General features: G+C 34.9%; 2 protein-coding genes across 2 annotated transcripts in view; one reads left to right on the top strand and one right to left on the bottom strand.

Moving 5' to 3' along the window:
• Positions 1-9,873, bottom strand: part of LOC124288338 (pleckstrin homology domain-containing family F member 2-like) — a 46,130-nt gene extending 36,257 nt beyond the window's left edge. Inside the window, exon 1 of the mRNA XM_046724853.1 lies at positions 9,830-9,873. Coding sequence (XP_046580809.1) covers positions 9,830-9,845 — 16 coding nt within the window. The 5' untranslated portion in view covers positions 9,846-9,873. The remainder of the gene's footprint in view (positions 1-9,829) is intronic.
• Positions 9,874-13,673: 3,800 nt separating this feature from the next.
• LOC124288322 (ribonuclease kappa-like) lies at positions 13,674-17,946 on the top strand. Its single transcript, XM_046724829.1, has 2 exons — positions 13,674-13,825; positions 15,430-17,946. Exons 1-2 carry the CDS (start codon positions 13,751-13,753, stop codon positions 15,649-15,651), a joined length of 297 nt encoding a protein of 98 aa, XP_046580785.1. The 5' UTR covers positions 13,674-13,750; the 3' UTR covers positions 15,652-17,946.

The following is a 17,946-nucleotide window of genomic DNA, read 5'->3' as shown; positions in this document are numbered from 1 at the left end:
AAAGATCACATATACTCTAGGGGGGTACAAATACATAAATCACTAATTGGCATCGTTATAAATGAAACCCCGTCATTAAAAATACTCATTTCGATCTTTAATTAACTTAAATCGACCTTTTTGACAACGGTGAACAAATCTCACCCACGAACGAAATTTCAACCAATCATAGCGACGCGTCTCTGTGACGTCTTATGAGGAATAGCTATGAGGGCCGATGCAGAATTCATGTACATTTCAGGGGGTAAATTATCTTGTTTACAGGTTTGTATAAACCTGAAATCATGACAACTGTTGTGGAAAATGAAAGCTATATGTTCTCACAATCTACTGTCATTTATTTTTGTCTCCTGCTTTGCCTAGTTTCCGAGTTCCAACTTGTTTTCATAGACGATTCTGTCAAAATCGCTTGGTGTCGCTAGGCCTTATTTGTTCGAGCCAGACGCTAGTGATAGCGAAAACGATGATCAGCCTCGCTCATCACGGTTACGGTTAATTTCTTCAACCTAAACAGTGCTACATTAAGAAGGGTGGATTCCCATCAGATGCAGTCATTTGAAAATATCCCCGGTAGTTCTTGTCTGATTGTAATAAAGTATCAAAGCAGTGTGGGCTTTTTCAGGTTTTCTAATGCCTGGATGGTATAATGACTGATCCAAATTGATCCCATTTCTGTGTTTTTTTACCTCGATATGTAATCATGTCATGTAAAAATATGACGTCTATTACGTTATGATATTAAAAATTTACATTTGATTTATTTGAATCCGTAAACTAAACAACCCTACTTTGCCATTGCTAGAAGAATCTGAAATTTTACTTAAATAGGTACGTACAGTTTTAGCACACAGCAAATGCTCATATGTATTTCTTATGCAACAATGAAGTTCTGTTCGGTGTCGGCCAGTAAGTTTTCACATGCAATTAAAATTGCATGCAATACAGCAATTAATACTCCCTTGTCGTAACCCGTGTTAGGTGGTATAAACCTACACATGTTATTTGTCATCATTCACTTGATGGTCAGTTAATGAATTTATAACAGGTATAATTACTGGTAACACCACTTAGATTACCCGACAAAGGTTCCCATTTGGCATTTCTTGTGTCTGGAGTAAATACTCAACATTATAAACATCGATCAAAGGATTAACTGATAACACGCTGATTGATTAATTACTTTTATCTTGCACAGCGGATTTGTCAAAAGGTAGTGTTTATGTATGTAGATTTACTAATCTATACTGAATACACTCTGTCGTGTCTGTGTCTGGGTAAAACAACGTCCTTCTTTCAAAGGATTAACCGCCAATACATTGATTGATTGCTCATTATTGGCTAACTAAATTACTTTTTTTAAAGAATGGCGGACATTATGCAATTAGTTGCCAGGTGTTCTATCTTGGGTGACCAATGAGACTATATACCAATGTGAAATACCTGAAATGATATATCACTTTTTTATATAATAGACTGTTAAAAGACACATCACTTGGAACAGCTGCAGATGAATGCATTTTTGTGGATATTGATGGATCCATTCCTCGAACAAGGTAATAGCCTGACATTGTTCCTATAACTTTAATCTGTTTTAATTTTTATATTTGCATTTTGTTTTTATTCATTTGTCGTAGCATTCAACAGAATCATTGTTTTCGCCATGACGTGTAATGAGACAGACAACATACACTAGGGCGTATGTGCGAATAATGATTCACATTGGCAAACTATAAAATGTCTAGATAGTACAGTCCTGTTAAGTATCAGCAGATAGTCTGCTTTTTATTTAGTTTCAAAATGCATACAAGTATGATAATAAACTAATTAGGATTATAAGACCAAAATATAAAGACGTACATTGACTAGTATCTACATACTGGTGAGTGGACGTTAACCATGTAAATGTAGCAAGTAATTCATCGCGCAGTATTGTCACTTCGACCCCCACCTCGCTTCCGTGGAAGAAATCGTTATGTTACAAGTTGTGTCATGCAAAATCCTTTTGGTCATGATTCAAATACATATTTAACTACGAGTAAAAGTACTTTTGATTTTCTAACTTGAAGAAAACAAACTATAATCTCATTAATTCTAACTTTAGCCCGTGACTTTACGATTTTAAAAAATGGCGGCGCCCTGTCGCGAACATCCGCCAGTCTGAGGATAAATGCTATTTAGGTTTGTTTTCACCGAGTTACAAAGTCAAAACTACTTTCTACTGGTAGTAAATTATGTATTTGATTGATGGCCAATAGGATTTTGCATGACATAGCTTATAACATAACAATTTCTCTCGTGGAAGCGAGGTGGGTGTCAATATAATACTACTTACAATATTATTGTTACTTCCACCACAACCTCGCTTCCGAGGAAGAAATCGTTATGTTACAAGTTGTGTCATGGAAACTCTTTATGGTCATCAATCATATACATATTTTACTACAACTAGTAAGTAGTTTTGATTCTTTAACTTCCGTGAAGCGATCTGAACACAAGTAAGATATCGTTTCAGGCTTCCACAACGCTCGCTTCGCACTTACAAACATAACCCATTTAGCACGAACTGCGGGGTCCTGTGGAAATCTGTGCATGGTGACACCATCGCCCGACCCCTAGGAGCAATTGACAACAACGCAACGATTCGGCATGTCTTCGTTGATGTCGAGAAATCATCAAAATGACGAGCTTGCTACACACTTTATATACAACTAACTGAAAATCCTTCCTCATATGACGTCACTGCAGTGCTCTGGCGACAGAGTTACGTAACCTGTCTGTGGTTTCGTTGGCGGGCGAGAGTGAAGCAGGTGACTTTTTGGCAACTTTTAACCGCTTCGGTATTAATTAACCACAAGTTTTTTAAGAATGAATTTGGTGTTCCGCATAAGACTAACCACAAATCTTTCATATGTAATAGTTAAAAGAGTACAAACAAAAGTTTATTTGTTCTGTAACATTTTCCTGTATTGTATGTATGTAGGTTAATAGTGTGGTATCATTATCAGAGGCCAAGATGAGCTGCGTATCCGGGTAAAATACGCATAGAATTACGCATTGAAAAATAATTGTTGCGTACCAATTACGCATTTAAAATGTTACGCAGAAAGTTGAAAACAAATGCGTACGGAATATATTTATAAAAATCGCTTGCGTAATGAAAAAGACATCGATTGCTATCAAGTTGTACTGTTAGTATAGGACAAGTGTTGTACTGTCAGTATAGGATGAGTGATTTTTTATGAAATCATTTCCATTATATTTAAGTTGGTTTTGATTACCGCCTCGTTTTCCATTGACTGCTAGTTTACAGTAACATCGGTAAAAATGTGTGAATTTAAATGGCTTCCGTATTTTACCCCATTCCATGTGCGTACAACTTCTGCTTACCACATTCATGAGGGTCCGTATAACCTCAGTGTTGATTATATATATTTTACATAAAATCTAATTAAAATTACACAATGCTAGGTTATATTTTGGGGTTAAATAATAGTTCTCTGTATGATATTTTACTGATGACAGCGTCAGAATTAGCCCCGTTATATTATTGTGCATGTTTGAACTTGATCGCCGGGAAACGTGTGCACAGCTGATTGCTATTTCCGGCTCAGATACACACGGTAATCTTAATCCCTGCAAATAATACAATGCCCAGCAAAAACAACTTAGAACTTAAAAGGTAAATAATCTTGTCTAGTGATGTTTAATTGCAAATTTGACGTCTCTACTGACAAAGTCGTCTTCTGTTGTTTGTTCACGCGAAGTGATACAATGTTGTTTTCTTACCCCTGGAAAAAAGTTTGACGAAAGCGTAACCCATGGATAAGACGACCCCCTTCTACAGACTGCTGTTTTTGGTCCTCAAAATTCGGCTTATAGACGGTAATATACGGTAGGTATGACAAAATTGACATAAGGCAGAACATACCTGCTTAGCAAACTTACTCAATGGCATATACTTAGGTGAGTAAAATGACTGAAATACGCACATATTTGAAAGCAGTGGGTAACAGAAAAAGAAATACCCACTCAACATTCATAATACCCACTCCAAAAAAAATACAGTGGGTACAATACTCACATGAGCTAAATCTTATCTGGAGCTCTGATTATTACCAGTAACATAAACCCAACAAGTCAGTCATCATGTGATACACAACAGGAACTGGTAACATAATCAACGATAATGTAGTCAGTAGAGTGCATAACAAACATTACAAACGAAAGAGGTCTGATCAGTTTCAGCTTTAGAATTGACATGTGTGTGCTTGGAAGTTTCTGTAACTGTTGTTTATAAATGCATTATGTAATATACAAAGCTTAATGATCAAAACCCCACACCTCCTCAACAGTTGTTCAATTATCAGTTTTATCATTGACACGTAATTTTACTTCACAAGCATCCTTTTCACACATTCATACGCCAATGTCAAAGTTCTTAAAAACCAAAGTTCTTTGGGTTAACTGAGAAGCGAATACAATCATACATTCAAGTATTCCAGCTACATAAGAGCTGTCTGTCTGGGCAATACTCAGGCTACATACTACACTGCTTCTAAGTAATCTAGTTTAATATTTCAGCTACATATAACAGTTGCCTTTAGTAGGTTTTCGAGTGTGGTCAATATTCCATCTATATAACTGTAAGTGGGCAATATTCCATCTATATAACTGTAAGTGGGCAATATTCCATCTATATAACTGTAAGTGGTCAATATTCCATCTATATAACTGTAAGTGGTCAATATTCCATCTATATAACTGTAAGTGGGCAATATTCCATCTATATAACTGTAAGTGGTCAATATTCAATATTCCATCTATATAACTGTAAGTGGGCAATATTCCATCTATATAACTGTAAGTGGTCAATATTCCATCTATATAACTGTAAGTGGGCAATATTCCATCTATATAACTGTAAGTGGGCAATATTCCATCTATATAACTGTAAGTGGGCAATATTCCATCTATATAACTGTAAGTAAGGGCAATATTCAATATTCCATCTATATATATAACTGTAAGTAAGTGGTCAATATTCCATCTATATAACTGTAAGTGGTCAATATTCCATCTATATAACTGTAAGTGGTCAATATTCCATCTATATAACTGTAAGTGGTCAATATTCCTATATATCTATATAACTGTAAGTGGGCAATATTCCATCTATATAACTGTAAGTGGTCAATATTCCATCTATATAACTGTAAGTGGTCAATATTCCATCTATATAACTGTAAGTGGTCAATATTCCATCTATATAACTGTAAGTGGGCAATATTCCATCTATATAACTGTAAGTGGTCAATATTCCATCTATATAACTGTAAGTGGTCAATATTCCATCTATATAACTGTAAGTGGTCAATATTCCATCTATATAACTGTAAGTGGTCAATATTCCATCTATATAACTGTAAGTATCTATATAATAACTGTAAGTGGGCAATATTCCATCTATATAACTGTAAGTGGTCAATATTCCATCTATATAACTGTAAGTGGTCAATATTCCATCTATATAACTGTAAGTGGTCAATATTCCATAACTATATAACTGTGTAATATTCCATCTATATAATATTCCATCTATATTCCATCTATATAACTGTAAGTGGGCAATATTCCATCTATATAACTGTAAGTGGTGGTCATATTCCATCTATATAACTGTAAGTGGGCAATATTCCATCTATATAACTGTAAGTGGGCAATATTCCATCTATATAACTGTAAGTGGGCAATATTCCATCTATATAACTGTAAGTGGGTGGGCATATTCCATCTATATAACTGTAAGTGGGCAATATTCCATCTATATAACTGTAAGTGGGCAATATTCCATCTATATAACTGTAAGTGGGCAATATTCCATCTATATATAACTGTAAACTGGTCAATATTCCATCTATATAACTGTAAGTATTCCAACTGTAAGTGGGCAATATTCCATCTATATAACTGTAAGTGGGCAATATTCCATCTATATAACTGTAAGTGGGCAATATTCCATCTATATAACTGTAAGTGGGCAATATTCCATCTATATAACTGTAAGTGGGCAATATTCCATCTATATAACTGTAAGTGGGCAATATTCCATCTATATAACTGTAAGTGGTCAATATTCCATCTATATAACTGTAAGTGGGCAATATTCCATCTATATAACTGTAAGTGGTCAATATTCCATCTATATAACTGTAAATAACTGTGGGCAATATTCCATCTATATAACTGTAAGTAAGTGGTCAATATTCCATCTATATAACTGTAAGTGGTCAATATTCCATCTATATAACTGTAAGTGGGCAATATTCCATCTATATAACTGTAACTGTAATTCCATCTATGGGCAATATTCCATCTATATAACTGTAAGTGGGCAATATTCCATCTATATAACTGTAAGTGGGCAATATTCCATCTATATAACTGTAAGTGGGCAATATTCCATCTATATAACTGTAAGTGGGCAATATTCCATCTATATAACTGTAAGTGGTCAATATTCCATCTATATAACTGTAAGTGGGCAATATTCCATCTATATAACTGTAAGTGGGCAATATTCCATCTATATAACTGTAAGTGGGCAATATTCCATCTATATAACTGTAAGTGGTCAATATTCCATCTATATAACTGTAAGTGGGCAATATTCCATCTAATAACTATTCCATCTATATAACTGTAAGTGGGCAATATTCCATCTATATAACTGTAAGTGGTGGTCAATATTCCATCTATATAACTGTAAGTGGGCAATATTCCATCTATCTATATATAACTGTAAGTGGGCAATATTCCATCTATATAACTGTAAGTGGGCAATATTCCATCTATATAACTGTAAGTGGTCAATATTCCATCTATATAACTGTAAGTGGGCAATATTCCATCTATATAACTGTATCTATCTATATAACTGTAAGTGGGCAATATTCCATCTATATAACTGTAAGTGGGCAATATTCCATCTATATAACTGTAAGTGGGCAATATTCCATCTATATATCTATCATCTATATAAGTGTAAGTGGTGGGCAATATTCCATCAATATTCCATCTCTATATAACTGTAAGTGGTCAATATTCCATCTATATAACTGTAAGTGGTGGCAATATTCCATCTATATAACTGTAAGTGGTCAATATTCCATCTATATAACTGTAAGTGGGCAATATCCAATATTCCATCTATATAACTGTATCTATATAACTGTAGTGGTGGGCATATTCCATCTATATAACTGTAAGTGGGCAATATTCCATCTATATAACTGTAAGTGGGCAATATTCCATCTATATAACTGTAAGTGGGCAATATTCCATCTATATAACTGTAAGTGGGCAATATTCCATCTATATAACTGTAAGTGGTCAATATTCCATCTATATAACTGTAAGTGGTCAATATTCCATCTATATAACTGTAAGTGGTCAATATTCCATCTATATAACTGTAAGTGGTCAATATTCCATCTATATAACTGTAAGTGACATATTCCATCTATATATAACTGGCAATATTCCATCTATATAACTGTAAGTGGGGGCAATATTCCATCTATATAACTGTAAGTGGGCAATATTCCATCTATATAACTGTAAGTGGGCAATATTCCATCTATGTAAGTGGTCAATATTCCATCTATATAACTGTAAGTGGTCAATATTCCATCTATGTAAGTGGGCAATATTCCATCTATATAACTGTAAGTGGGCAATATTCCATCTATATAACTGTATATAACTGTAAGTGGGCAATATTCCATCTATATAACTGTAGTGGGCAATATTCCATCTATATAACTGTAAGTAGGGCAATATTCTATCTATATAACTGTAAGTGGGCAATATTCCATCTATATATAACTGTAATAACTGGGTGGGCATATTCCATCTATATAACTGTAAGTGGTGGCAATATTCCATCTATATAACTGTAAGTGGGCAATATTCCATCTATATAACTGTAAGTGGGCAATATTCCATCTATATAACTGTAAGTGGGCAATATTCCATCTATATAACTGTAAGTAGGCAATATTCTATGAATATAACTGTAAGTGAGCAATATTCCATCTATATAACTGTAAGTGGGCAATATGGTAGTCTAGTACTGGGTGCTGTTGTTTTGCTGAAATATTTACATGCATATATAAGGAACTTGCTTCACTGGTGATTGTTGGTAGTTCATAGAGAACCCCAATATCACTGAACTAAAAAACCCAGCTCTTTCACATTTGTAAACTCAGAAACTGACTGTTTCTGTGTTCAAATTTACATGAAACTTTCACCAGTGTAATAACAGTTACTCTAAATCTATCAATGAGGACAAACTGTCAACTATACTGGAATGATGAATGTATGCATAATCCAGGGATGGAAATAACTTTAAAATTGCTAGTGTACTCCGGTACAGTGGCACATATAAAATCACTTGCCCTGATAATTTTTCCACTATACTGGCCGTTTTGTTGTTGATTTTTTAAATAAACAACATAATTAACATTGGAAAGTCAACTGGACACTGGTACAGTGTGATATACAAATTTGCTTGCCCAACAGAAAAAAAACACTGGACGTCGGGCAATGGGTTACTTCCATCCCTGATAATCAATTATTGAATTAATCAACCACAACATGTTGCTATCATGTTACGATTACTGATCAATGAGAGGAAATTACTGATAGGGTAACTTGATCATGTCTTGTAATCATTCAAGTCTCTTGTGGTGCCTGTCTGATTGAAAACATAACCTCAGCATTGACAGCTATAGGCATCCTACATACATGACATAAAAGTAAAATAAATGGAAACCTTTTCGACAAGTCATCTTCACCATTGTTTCCTAGCAGTTGTATATTAAGGTGGAATAAATATGTGAACAGCTACTGGCCTGACAGTTGCAGACACGAGTTATTTCACATAATGTACAAAAACTTGAATCCAACAGGGTCCATATAACAACTTCCTGGCTTCTACAAAAAACAGGTCAGTGTAGAAAATAATATGGAGCATGCTAGCCTGATTATTGGTAACATTTAAGAACCCTGGCAGAGAGAATGAAATTCTGTTGATGTCAGGATATTGCTAACAAACACCAACTCACTTTTTGAGAAATTACTTTTTGGCATCAAGTAAACAACATGGGCCAAAGAACTTTCTATTTGGCACTACTACCGATACACAGAACACACATATCAGGGTATTAGGTTTCACTGAAACTGGCAAATGACTGAGAAAATACTGCATTGTTGACAGTTTTCATACAGGCACGTTGTACTACAGGTAAGAAGTAGTATATATCATCTATATGTATATACTAAGGTACAGTTTGGAAAGTCTTCCTATAAACAATCATGTAGGCTGTAGTATGTATGTACATAGTAAGTTAAAACCTATTGATGGGGGTTGAAGGGGAGTGGCGGCATATTAAATATAAACTACGGAGGTATTCCAACTGTACCTGTAATCTGTTATAAGTTGTTCACACAATATTTACCAATATTCAGTATCACAAATAATTAATTCAACACGTTCCTGAATTATCATTTTACTTCCAAGTCCCTTTATAATAAAACAAATAACAAAACATATTAAAAAAATCACTATGTCCAAAGTTACGGCCTACCACCCTATAAGTAAAACGACAGTAAATAGTACTTTTGAGATTTCAAACGGAAGAAAAAATCAAAGAAAATGTAACCAATGGTCTATTCCATGATCATAAATAAACTGCCATACGATTGCCTTTCATGATAACCTATCTTGAATACCTTACAAAACACTAAATGTCACCACCAGCTGACTTACCCAGTCGGTCCACCATTTTGAATGTTTTCTGAGTCACAAGGTACGCGATGTCCTACAAGAAAATTAGGAGGTGACCACTGTGAATGATAGAGTAGCTTCCCTTGAACCACGGACTTGTAATGGGTTTCTCACGGTTCACAAGGGTGCGACTTTTGAGTATGTATCAGATATGTACTCTAGTTGTCTTGTGTGTGTACAGATCATAAAGGTTTCTATTTTCCCAATGGAAAAGACATTTTATTATGTACAGACTCACAATGATTTGGTTGACAGTGGTTGTGAATTTAAGTAATGCCCCACTAATGGCCAGCAATACCATATTGCTGCATGTAAAGTATTGGAAGTGTATATGCGTCTTTGGTCGGAACTTTCTCTGCAGTTCTTAAAATATTGTTATAACTTTGTTGACTTTAAGAAAGCTTTTGACTCTGTGGATCGTTGTAAATTATGGCACTGCTTACGAAAGTCTGGTTTACAAGGGAAAATGTATTCTATTTTAAAATCTATGTACTTGAATATTAAATCATGTGTTCGTTGTGGTGATGATGTCACCGATTTTTTCGACTGTCCCATGGGAGTTCGGCAAGGGTGTATTTTAAGCCCTGTATTGTTTTCCTTCTTTATAAGTGAACTGTATTATGATATTTCTAATTCAGGTAAACATGGTGTGCAAATGTTTCCAGATATGATTGAAATTTTTATCCTCCTTTTTTTGCCGATGATGTAATTTTAGTGTCAGATACTATCGTCGATCTACAAAACCAACTTAATATTTTGGAACGTTATACAAATGAATGGAAATTATTTGTTAATTTTTAAAAAACAAACATAGTTATCTTTAGAAGAGGTGGGCCTGTCGCCTCTAAAGGAAAATGTTTTTTGAGTGGCAAAAATGTATCTATTGTTAATCAGTATACCTATCTCGGACTATTGTTTTCCCATACCATGAACTTTAAAAAGATTGTTATAGACCTGAAATCACGTGCTAAGAAGGCTCTTATTAATGTTATGTCAGTTTCCCAGAATTTGGGAATTTTAACCCCGATAATATATTTTAAATTGTTTGATGCACAAATCCAACCGATTATGCTTTATGGGTCTGAAATTTGGGGATTTCAACGTCATGAATGTCTAGAAAAACTACACCTTTTAGCATGTAAAAGATTTTTAAATGTAGCGCGAGCAGCACCAACCTATATGGTTTATGGAGAATGCGGTAGATATCCGATATATATAAAGTCACAAATCAGATGTTTAAAATATTGGTTAAAGATCCTTGGAATGCACGAACAAAGAATCCCCAAACTAGCTTATAACATGCTTGTACATTTAGATGATAGGGGTAAGACAACATTGGCGTCTCATATTAGAACTCTTTTTTTTTCTCATGGCTTTGGATTTGTGTGGCTAAATCAAACAGTTGGTAATATTAATCTATTTCTTAAGCAATTTCGAGAACAACCTGTTAGCATGTATTATCAAGAATGGCATTCCTGTCTAGACAATAGTTCAATATACCAGTTGTATAGATCACATAAGAGCTTAATTCAACCAGAACTATATCTATCTGTACTAACATCTTGAAATATCAGACGCACACTTGTCAATTTTCGATTGGGCTTGTTAGATTTAACAGTAAATAAGGGCAGACGATTTTCAATAGAGAGACGTTTAAGGATATGTCCATTATGTAACTCGGCTATAGCAGATAAAATTCACCTCGATTTTGTATGCCCACATTATGCTGATTTAAGAAAAAAATATATCCCAAATAATTACCTGTTAAAATATCCTTCATCTGCCTTTGCTTCCATTCTATCTTCCAAAAATGAAAATGTAATACGTAATCTTGCGCTTTATGTAAAACATGCTGTTTTCCTTAGAAGCAATATCTTATCTGAACTGTAATTACTTTGTGAAATGTCTGTAACATGTGCTGTATATATACTTGTATTACTTGTATATGGGCCGGAGGCCTTAAGTACAATAAATATCTTTGACTTGTATGTGAACATTCCAACTTAGCTATTCTCTAAACAGGATCGAACAAATACGTTTAGATACGGCAGCTCAAGCAGTGCAAGGATACAGCATGGCCTAAAGTCTGTGTTTCTTTGGGTTTTTTATAATTCACCTTATTCTCTATAAACCACATATGGTGATACAAGAGTTTACATAATTATGCACATAACGCTATGTGGTGCGCTGGTTGACACTGTTATTCAAGGCAGACATATTTCTGTGGTGCGCTGGTTGACCCCGTGGAATTTGGTTTATTCAAGACAAGCTCTGATTTCTGTCTTTCCCTGTTCGCGATTTGTGGCATTACCTTTATCATTTATGTAAATTAAACATATTTTATGGACACAGCTATAATTTGTTGATATATTTCCAAAAAGTAACAAATGCACAACCTTAAATTAATATTATTAAACGTGTGGTAACCTTGAACAAAAGTCGCAAAACATCCAAACCCAGTACAAAGACAACGTATTTAAAAAATAAATATTGATTGGTTAGTTGGTTGGTTGTTTTAACGCCGGACTCAGCAATATCCCAGCTATATGGGGATAGTCTGTAAATAATCGAGTCTGGACCAGACAATCCAATGGTCAATAGCATGAGCATTGATCTACGCAAATAGGATGTGTCAACCAAGTCACCGAGCCTGACCACCCGATCCCGTCAGTCGACTCTTACGACAAGCATGGGTTACTGAAAACCAATTCTAACCTGGATCTTCATGGGTTTAAAAGAGTAATCACGTAACTCCTATTATAGCGAGTTATTCATGATGATTGAATTAAACCACGATTTCCGTAATAGGGGTAATAATTTTCTCAAAGGCATGGGGCGGTGGGGGTAGTTTAATGGTTAAAGCATTCATTCATCACGCTGAAGACCCGGGTTTGATTCCCCGCATAGGTACAATGTGTGAAGCCCATTCCTGGCCCCCAACCGTGATATTTCTGGAATATTGCTAAAAGCGGCATAAAACCAAAATCACCCTCAAAGGCAAATAGTATCGATCGACAGTCTGCAGTTAATTTGCGTATCCTTGAAAAGAAACATTTTTAAAACAATCTTAGAATTATCTATTTATTTCTGTGTGTAATATTTCAATGCTAATTACGCTTCGGTATATGAAATTACAGTGTCGCGTTCACCAACTCGATTGCAGTTATATATCGTTTAAGTGGTCAACAGAGACGTTTAACGGTGCGTTAGCCGGGTACCGTACGTCAGGGAAAGTTTCAAATAGCATTACAAATATACGTGTTAAACTGTTAATAAGTTTCTTTAGTGGTAGTGTGACAACCAAAATCGTAATAAACAACAGTAATTCCGTAATTTTGTACATTTGGAAAATCAATCAAAACTCAACCACATTACTTTACCAGGTGATTTTTTTGGCCAAACTCAATATGTTTGTCATGAACATCAACAGATTAAAACCTTGCTTTCTATTATGCAAAACGATACTAAAAGATGTTCATTATGTTGAAACATGTATTGCCAGAAAGAAAACCCATTAACATAAACTCTTTTACCAAGAAATTTACTATTAAGAAAAATATATTATGACTGTATTGAAAGAAATGTTTTGTCATATGATTGTAAATATTTTGTGAACTTTAAATTCCAAGTATCTATAGGCCTTATATATTTATGACTGAACATCATATGAACTTTACATTTCCAATACATTTCTTTTCCATATACATGTATATATTTATAGGCGAATACCATGTGAACTCCAAGATTCCATGTACGTATATTCTCACTATATTATTTAGTGGTACGCTAAGTTGTGCGAGTTATCCTCCCTAATTTTGCGCTGGTGCATTACGTTACAGGCTGGTCACATGATCTTGAGTTGAGGTGACATACGGATCTTCAGACTAAACACCGAATATTACAATGGCTTGTCCGATCTGTGGGCCGAAATTGTCGGCGTATTGCATGGTTCTAAGTATATGGGCTATCATAATGCTGGTAAGTATCAGAAATATGTTGTTATTTCTTGTATGTACCATCAATATGGTGTCTATAAATATCAACCCCAGACTTCAGCTTTTCCGAAGAATTCGGGAATACGAAACGGGCTGTGAATTTATTTAAAAGATCAATGTTTTCCGATTAATATTTTCCTAAATTGATATATATTTGTGTATATGAGAATACGTATCTGGTAATATTTATTCATGGTGACCCGTAAGGACAAACGTTGTGTGTTTATTTTAGCACACATGATCGTCAACACATGTGACATCAGAGATATGTAGACAGGATGTAGGTCAGGGTGAACCCGTAAGAACCTAACCTTGGCATGAGGACGTATCTGTCCTGCATATATTCACTGAATATCCAGGAGTTCGAATAAACAGTGATATAAGCAAATCTGTGGGACCATCAGATGAGAAACTAGTTAAATACAAATGAGAGCAGGGTGTCAGATCGGTTTCCATTTTAGGACTGACTGATTATGCTTTATCATTGGTATAACAATATGTAACTCTTCAACATGAAATATACTATCTCTCTTTTAATTATAGTTATATTATCAGTCATGGTTTGTGATTGCAAAGGAATGGTTACCAATAGTGCTGGTTATCACTCACAATATGCAGGTCATATAATGGGTCATGGATCTATAAGTATAATCGATTGTAATCGTAAACCCCATCTCAAAACATGTGGGGAATGATGGGACACAATTATCATGATCATAACATAGTGTAAGTGAAACAGATATTGATAAATACTATGATCAAGACGATCAAGGTTACTTCCTGGTGTACATCTGTGTGTCAGGGCTCCAGATAAGGGCCATATAGGCATATGTACGGATAAAAAATATGCACAATACGGTAGCAAATAATTTAGAAAATATAGCAGGTACGCACCACAGCAATAGTGTACGATCTTAGAATCATTTACAGACGTATTTATCTGAAGAAAAATATTGGTTTATTGTTTATTGACCTGTTTACGCAAGACTATCAATGCTGTGGTGCATATATACTCATGCCAATAATGGTTGTCATCCCCTTCAATTTTTTTTATTGGAGGTGGTGTGTGGGGGTGACAACCATTATTGGCATGAGTATATGAAACGAAACAATAATGTACTCTTAAGGTTTTCCAGTACTCCTGTAGTGAAAAAATATGGAGTACGTACTCCTGATGTTGAAAAATTATCTGGAGCCCTGGTGTGTTGAATATTTGAATATTGACAATCTCCATGACAAACATAACAATAAGAAACATACTTTTTAAAGTTTAATGTGATGTTTCATTTTTATGAATATTGATTAGTCTCCTGAGCCCATAGATAATCACTGACACAATTGAGATCGGAGTGATAGACTGATTATTTGATCAATTGCGCCAGCACTAATTACCAGTTTCTCCCTTCATTCATTTTGTTTATCAGCTGTTTGATAGCAGTGGATAACATTATAACAGATAAATAAGCAATAACACATTACAGTTCTGTTGTGTCAGTGTCTGGAGGTAGACTTATCTTCTTTTTGTATTCTCTTGAATAATTAAATATTGTACCTGTGTTCTAGGGATGATATGTTCTTTTTTCGTAGGGTCTGCTCGGTCTGTTCTTTTACATCCGAAGCCCTGCACTGTTTGAAGACGTTCCTCTGGGAGACTGGGAGAAGAATAACTATACCTACGCCCATGTGCAGGAGAAGTATGAACAGAATGCCACGAACTGCTGGATTGCTGCAGGTCTCTACTTCCTCCTTCTTATCTTCTCCTTCACACAACAAAGAATGAACTCCAGAGCTAACTATGAGCTGTCATAGATTACAACATAATGTACTTTCTGGTATCCAAACAACTGTCCATAGAAGTTGAGATCTCCTGGCTGGATCAATTCTATGAAGCGAAGCCTGCAAACAAGAATCCTTGAAACACCAGCAGATATGAAAGATAGTTTTAGTTGTAGTAGGAATCAAGGAATCTGTTGTTGACATATCCACCCCCAAGATGTAGCCAAGAACAAGCTTATGTATTACTGTCCATCAAAAGAAAGGAATCGGGCTGACTTGTATGTAACCAATGATGAATATTTGTTTCAGCCTTTTTTGAAAGAAATACATCTTTTGTAATTGTATGCAGTAAAAGGACAGCTAAATTTTCTTGAAATTGTCATGAAATATAGCCTTATAAAAATTAGGTTGCACTGTTAATAGTTTTCACTCAAAGGTCAGGCATATTGTTTCGGTCAAAAGCTGACCTTATCCCTGGTGTTGGTGATTAGGAAATATATGAAAGAAGCATTCTTTCGTGACCATTATGATGATATGGCTGTGTAGAGAAGTTCTATTTAGATCTGCATAATTTATGTACCGGTAGTAATTTTGGGGAAAATATCTTTGATATTGGCCAAGGAAGTACCCATCAGTTTTCCAAATCTTTTGTCAATATAAGCTTGAATAGTGCATCTCTAGTCATCTTGTGGTCTTGGTACATTCCATGGCATGTTTACACTTGAGATGGGAGAAATTAATTGTGCTCAAGTGTTCAATTTGACAATAATGACTTCTTTTGTACATAGAGAGTGTATAATTATGGATGCCTATTAAATCAAATTGTCAGTACCTTTCAGTGATGTTAATGAAGTTCCAAATTATCAACAATTTTTAAGCTGAGTTTACGAGACCAAATATATTTTGCCAGGCATTGGCATCGAATAAGTGTCTGTATTGATCTTTCATTTCCGTCTTGTGGAATGCTTCATCTTTGATTCCTTTGCAATACCACCTTGTTATATCTTTTTAACTGTCATCTGTGTACCATTTAAGTTTTCATTTTCTGTATCAGTGTAAACCATATTCAGTAATCAATATTTCAATAAGTGGTATCAGTTTGCTCTTACTTATATCTGTAATGTTTTGTTGATTATGTCTGTATTGTATTCTTGACGAGACATTGGGAGTGTCATGATTCACCATGTTTACAGATATATCGATGCATCACAAACTGAAACCAGGCTATCTGATACGTAAGCTTTCCCTTTAGTAGAATTTGTTTTATATCTGTGTTAGATCTAAAAAGTGATGTGCAAAAGCCCTGTAATAACTGGGCCTGATAACCTCAAAATGTTTAATCCGCTTAATGCTGTTCGAAGTTTGCCAAAAGCCAAAACAATGTGTCATGCATATCACATACAAACAGGTTCAAAACAACATTGTTTTGTTAGCTGGCCACAAAAAAGATTCCAAAATATTACAAATAAGTATGGTGACATGCATCATCGTGACTGAGGTCACATGATATGTACTGATTACTTGTGTATGTGCATCATGACCCTCCTCATAGACACGTCACATATGTCCTGTGGATTATCTTTTCGGTAAAATCCAGTCACCAGTTGTAGATATGTTCATATCTCACATCAATACATTATTGTTTATGGAGAATGCAAATATGGCTGTGAAATATATGAAGTTGTACATTTTGAACATCACATCATGACTTTCATCATGGTGTGTAAGTGATAAAGTTGTGCAGAGTTGCGCTCCTTAGCTGCCGGGATCTGCTGTGGTTAGTTTGAATCCCTGGTTCATCCTGAGTGTGCTCTATCTGCATCTCTGCCATATTGATGGAGTTTCAGGATAATTACATAGGGTATTCCATTTTAAGTGACTTCTTATCTTATTGAATGGCTATTCAAAAAGTGTGTCAGTGTAGCACTTAAGAGAGGACTTTTGATTAAAGATGTTTGCCTACAAATTCTGTCAATAATCTTCATTAAGTGCATGATTACCTCACGGGTGAATTATTGTAATGAGGACCGGCATCCTTATGTATATGAATGTTCTTCAGTCTCATCTTTGCAGGATACACTGAATATTCAGTGATATCTTCAGGTTTAGATATTCAGTAAATTGTATTAAATTGGTACGCATGGTTATTTTAACTGGTGTGTCTGTACAAAATGTACAGTTTCATGTCATATTTAAGTTTTTGACTCACTTTGTATGGGTAATGAAGAAGTTCCCGTTGTTGTGCTGATTCGGCAATATAGGGAGACTTGATCGTGTTGTATCATAGGAATATATAGAACAAATGAAATAAAGTATGGGTTATTTGAA

This window comes from Haliotis rubra, unplaced genomic scaffold, assembly GCF_003918875.1.
Source record: "Haliotis rubra isolate DU_JTF1 unplaced genomic scaffold, ASM391887v1 Scf415, whole genome shotgun sequence".
In the NCBI taxonomy this organism is placed as follows: Eukaryota; Metazoa; Mollusca; class Gastropoda; order Lepetellida; family Haliotidae; genus Haliotis; species Haliotis rubra.
This window is presented reverse-complemented; position numbering and strand designations above follow the sequence as displayed.